Below are 5,574 nucleotides of genomic sequence, written 5' to 3' on the forward strand. Positions count from 1 at the left end.
TGTAAGGAATCATTCAGAATTTGTACACCACATATGTAAGACCAATCCTGGAGTATGCGGCCCCAGCATGGAGCCCGTACCTTGTCAAGCACAAGACGAAGCTGGAAAAAGTCCAAAGGTATGCTACTAGACTAGTCCCAGAACTAAGAGGCATGAGTTATGAGGAAAGGCTGCGGGAAATGCACCTTACGACACTGGAAGACAGAAGAGTAAGGGGGGACATGATCACAACCTACAAAATCCTCAGGGGAATCGACCGGGTAAACAAGGATGAACTATTCAACACTGGTGGGACGCGAACAAGGGGACACAGGTGGAAGCTGAGTACCCAAATGAGCCACAGAGACATTAGAAAGAACTTTTTTAGTGTCAGGGTAGTTAGTAAATGGAATGCATTAGGCAGTGATGTGGTGGAGGCTGACTCCATACACAGTTTCAAATGTAGATATGATAGAGCTCAATAGGCTCAGAAATCTGTACACCTGTTGATTGACGGTTGAGAGGCGGGACCAAAGAGCCAGAGCTCAACCCCCGCAAGCACAATTAGGTGAGTACACACATACACACACACAGTTAGTTAGGGGCCTGGTAGCCTGGTGGATAGCGCACAGGACTCGTAATTCTGTGGCGCGGGTTCGATTCCCGCACCAGGCAGAAACAAATGGGCAAAGTTTCTTTCACCCTGAATGCCCCTGTTACTTAGTAATAAATAGGTACCTTGGAGTTAGTCAGCTGTCACGGGCTGCTTCCCGGGGTGTATGTGTGTGGTGTGGAGAAAAAAAAGTAGTTAGTAAACAGTTGATTGACAGTTGAGAGGCGGGCCGAAAGAGCAAAGCTGAACCCCCGCAAAACATAACTAAGTGAATACACACACACACATACACACAGGCTCAGGAATCTGTACACCAGTTGATTGACAGTTGAGAGGCGGGACCAAAGAGCAGTCTCCGTGGTGTAGTGGTAAGACACTCGCCTGGCGTTCCGCGAGCGCTATGTCATGGGTTCGTATCCTGGCCCGGGAGGATTTACTGGGCGCAAATCCTTAAGTGTAGCCTCTGTTTAACGCAACAGTAAAATGTGTATTTGGATGAAAAAACGATTCTTCGCGGCAGGGGATCGTATTCCAGGGACCATAGGATTAAGGACTTGCCCGAAACGCTACGCGTACTAGTGGCTGTACAAGAATGTAACAACTCTTGTATATATCTCAAAAAAAAAAAAAAAAAAAAAAAAAAAAAAAAAAAGAGCCAAAGCTCAACCCCCGCAAGCACAAATAGGTGAGTACAAATAGGTGAGTACATGGGTCCAAGAGCTGCCGCATACTCTACTCTGGCAAAAGTCTTTCAGTAACTTGAATAAGGTGGATTTTAGATCACTGTATACCGCCTATATGAGGCCAGTCCTAGAGTGTGCCGCCCCATCCTGGAGCCCCATCATAAAAAAACACACAAGGAAGCTCGAAAAGGTGCAGAAGTTTGCCTACACTCGTCCCAGAGCTCGAGGGATGAAGCAAGAAGACAGACTGAAAGAACTAAACCTGACGACATTAGAAAAGAGGCGGGAGAGGGGGGGACATGATACAGATTTATAAAATACCTAGAGGGATTGAGAGGGTGGAAACAGAGTAATTGTTTATAATTAATATGAATAGAACTAGGGGGCACGGATGGAAGCTTGAGATTCATAGATGTCATAGAGATGTTAGAAAGTTTTCCTTTAGCATAAGGATAGTGAGTAAATGGAATGACTAAAAGGAGCAAGTTGTAGAGGCAAACTCCATTTATAACTTTAAAATCAAGTATGATAAGGAAATAGTCCAGGAGTCATTGTATTAGACAACCAACGGCTATAAAGGCGGGGTCCAAGAGCTATAGCTCGATGCTGCAGGCCTAAATAGGTGAGTACAACAGGTGAGTACACACACACACACACACACACACACACACACACACACACACACACACACACACACACACACACACACACACACACACACACACACACACACACACACGAACACATGGCTCGAGGCTAAATGGACAGTGCTGTGGGGGTCGTAGTCCTAATGGCCCGGATTCGATTCCCGGCAGAAACAGATGGGCAGCTTTTCTTTCACCCTTGTGAGATTCCATCTCAGCCAGAAGGACTGCACAAAAGCCACCGCGTAAAGTGTCAGATGCGGGATTATAACTTCCACCTGAAATATATGCGAGAGCAAACGCCGGAGTTCAGTTACCTGAGTCTCCATATCACTTGGTCGTTGGTTCCCCAATTGCTTGCAGCACTCTAGAGGGTAATACACTAGCTTCTTACACCAAATTTGTATTCGGTGATTGGGCTATGATTAGGTTCGAATCCAGGAGCCGAGACTCATTAAATGCCAAATGTTACATTAGTTTGTAACATCATGAGTTATGGGGGTACAATACACTCGAAAGGCTTAGACATGAAAGACACTTTGGCAATAGAACAAATTTATTAACAAGAGTTTCTTACTAATACACGGCACAACAATTTATCGTTACTTTAAAGTCCTGGGTGACACTAAGAGTTACCTAATGATGATCAGGAGAGCAGGACTTCCGTCCCACCGCTCTCTGCTAGTGTGTGGGAGGACACGTCTCAGCCCTCAGTATGTGGGAGGACACGTCTCAGCCCTCAGTATGTGGGAGGACACGTCTCAGCCCTCAGTATGTGGGAGGACACGTCTCAGCCCTCAGTATGTGGGAGGACACGTCTCAGCCCTCAGTATATGGGAGGACACGTCTCAGCCCTCAGTATGTGGGAGGACACGTCTCAGCCCTCAGTATGTGGGAGGACACGTCTCAGCCCTCAGTATGTGGGAGGACACGTCTCAGCCCTCAGTATGTGGGAGGACACGTCTCAGCCCTCAGTATGTGGGAGGACACGTCTCAGCCCTCTTGCATGGACAAGGAAGGACAACATGAACTAACTGCAGATGAAGAGTCACAATAACCTGGCTCAAAAATGTTGACCGAATCACACACTAGAAATTGAAGAGACGACGATGTTTCGGTCCGTCCTGGACCATTGTCAAGTCGATTGTGAGACCGTCGGTTGTGAGACCGTCGATTGTGAGACCGTCGATTGTGAGACCTTCGATTGTGAGACCGTCGATTGTGAGACCGTCGATTGTGAGACCGTCGATTGTGAGACCGTCGATTGTGAGACCGTCGATTGTGAGACCGTCGATTGTGAGACCTTCGATTGTGTGACCGTCGATTGTGAGACCTTCGATTGTGAGACCGTCGATTGTGAGACCGTCGGTTGTGAGACCGTCGATTGTGAGACCGTCGATTGTGAGACCGTCGATTGTGAGACCTTCGATTGTGTGACCGTCGATTGTGAGACCGTCGATTAGACTTGATATCAAGTCGACCACAATCGACTTGATAAATGGTCCAGGACGGTCCGAAACGTCCAGGTCTCTTCAACTTCTAGTGTGAACTAACTGAACACCTGTATTGTCGGAAAATCCGACACCATTTAATAATCATACAGATAATAGCTGTATTACCAACAAGTTACCCATAGAAAACGTAACTTGTAGTGGAATTACCGTCTATAGAAAACGGGATATCATCACCACATACTATTATAATTCACCAGCTATTCTGCTGGGAATTATTCTTAAATACATTAGTCTTTGGACTTTACCATCATAAAAACATCTTATATAAATTAACTTAATTATCAATATTAAAGTAGAGTAATTGTGACCCTTCTATCACTTTCTGAAATCTGGACAAAGTAGGCCAGGCGTCAGGGAGGAAGGGGGGGCAGCCATTGTTGTGTCACCTCCGAGACGTGTGGAGCAAATTCGGCTCCTATCATTCTGGACAATGTCGGCCAGTAACGTCAATAGTATGGAGTGTTAAACAGCCATTGTGTATACGAGACCAGAGGCACACGGGAGCAAATACGGCTCCTGTTAATTTTACTTGGACGTAGTGTTATGGAAACCAAAGGTACCATCTCCAACACGATGTCTACAATTCAAGTTAAGTGTCTATCCGAAACCCGTTTATCATTCATTTATGGCCATTAATGTCAGGATATAGGGTGACCCGGTTAGATCGCGAAATCGCCTCAAACTAAAGGTAATTAAGCCAGGTCTTCATGTTCCATGTACTGTATAGTGTTTTCTCTGATATACTTGTCATATATAGGATTCTGGCTTCACAGCTAGCGCACTTTTGACAGGTCAAGACGAGGAAGGAAGATTTGTGCACCAGTTACTGGGTGATATGGAAGCTACCTCTAAGAGGATAATTTGGTGTCTACACCCTAGTTATACCTGGTGGACTAACCTGCTGTACTATAAGATAAGGAACCTCTTCAATGTATGTAACTATTACTGTAGTTTGATTGGCTGCATATATATTAATTTAATAACCCCCCCTAATGTGTAGAGGATCGATTTGTGAGATTATGAGATTATTGCAGAAATACAGTCCACTTATCATTATACAAATTGCTATCGAAGTATATAAATTCAATATAAATTCATATAAATTAAATAAATATAAATCTCACAGGTCGGTTCCCACATTATTTGGACCTTCGGAACCGGAATATTCGGTCCTATGAACCCACATTTGGTCATCTTAGTACCGGATGAACCAGTTAACCAGTGGATTCATTAAATAAACTAGTGCAGTGTTATTTAAACAAAGCCAGCCAGTCATAGACAGCGGCGTTGCCTCGTGGGAGCTCAGGAGCCTCCCTCAGCCCAGTTCAGCTTCGTCAGCGGTTTCATGCACACCCACAGATATTTGGTGGCGTGTTATTTCGTGAAATGACAGCGCTAATATAGAAGCCAGCCTAATTAGTGACTGTGTCTTCGCGATATTGTTCACGGATTTCGTGGTGTTACATTTCGCGAGAGATTATCTACGAATTTTGTGGAGTTTATTTCGCGAGGTCACTAATAATATTTAATACTTCTAGATAATATTAGAAGTTTCATAGAGGCTAATTAAGAGGCTATTATCAATAATTGTGTATATTATTTCTCCAAAATAGAGAATTATTTAATATATATTGCACTAGTGATCACAGTATAATATTTACTAATTGCCAACCCACAACAGGGTAGGATATGACTAGTTGAACTATTATTGTTCATCCTAGTCCCATTATTACTATAGTCAGTTGTACTATATTGAACAACCTAACACCATTAATGAATGGTGCAGACCCTATTTTGGGTGTAATTTTTATCAACTCGAATTGAGTTGTATATATAATAATTTACTTATGATCATTACACCTTTGAGTGATTAATTAGTGTCTCTTCCATCCTAGGGTGATATAGAAGAGCTAACCTATAGGTACTTCCAGTGACACTGGTTTATCACTCAAATCATTAGTGTGTATGATTGTATATATATAATGTGTATTAATTTTAAGTGCTAACCTCTAGTAGAGGTAGGATTATTGCCTAGTGAGTGCATTTTACCCTAGGCTACCATTAGAGCTTGTTCAGTATTATGAGCAGCCCAAGTACAAGTCCCACAAGGCTTCACCAACGAGCCAGTATGGATAATGCAG

At 43.7% G+C, this 5,574-nt stretch overlaps 1 protein-coding gene across 1 annotated transcript; it reads left to right on the forward strand.

Annotated features, from left to right (window-relative positions):
- Nucleotides 1-3,028: 3,028 nt before the first annotated feature.
- On the forward strand, nt 3,029-3,382 carry LOC138352170 (keratin-associated protein 16-1-like). The gene has a single exon (XM_069304435.1). The coding sequence runs from the start codon at nt 3,029-3,031 to the stop codon at nt 3,380-3,382; it is 354 nt and encodes a 117-aa protein (XP_069160536.1).
- Nucleotides 3,383-5,574: the final 2,192 nt, after the last annotated feature.

Source organism: Procambarus clarkii, chromosome 52 (genome assembly GCF_040958095.1).
Source record: "Procambarus clarkii isolate CNS0578487 chromosome 52, FALCON_Pclarkii_2.0, whole genome shotgun sequence".
NCBI lineage: Eukaryota > Metazoa > Arthropoda > Malacostraca > Decapoda > Cambaridae > Procambarus > Procambarus clarkii.

Bases quoted from the DNA above. Each gene is read 5' to 3' on its own strand.
- LOC138352170 (XM_069304435.1), top strand. From the start codon at position 3,029: ATGTTTCGGTCCGTCCTGGACCATTGTCAAGTCGATTGTGAGACCGTC.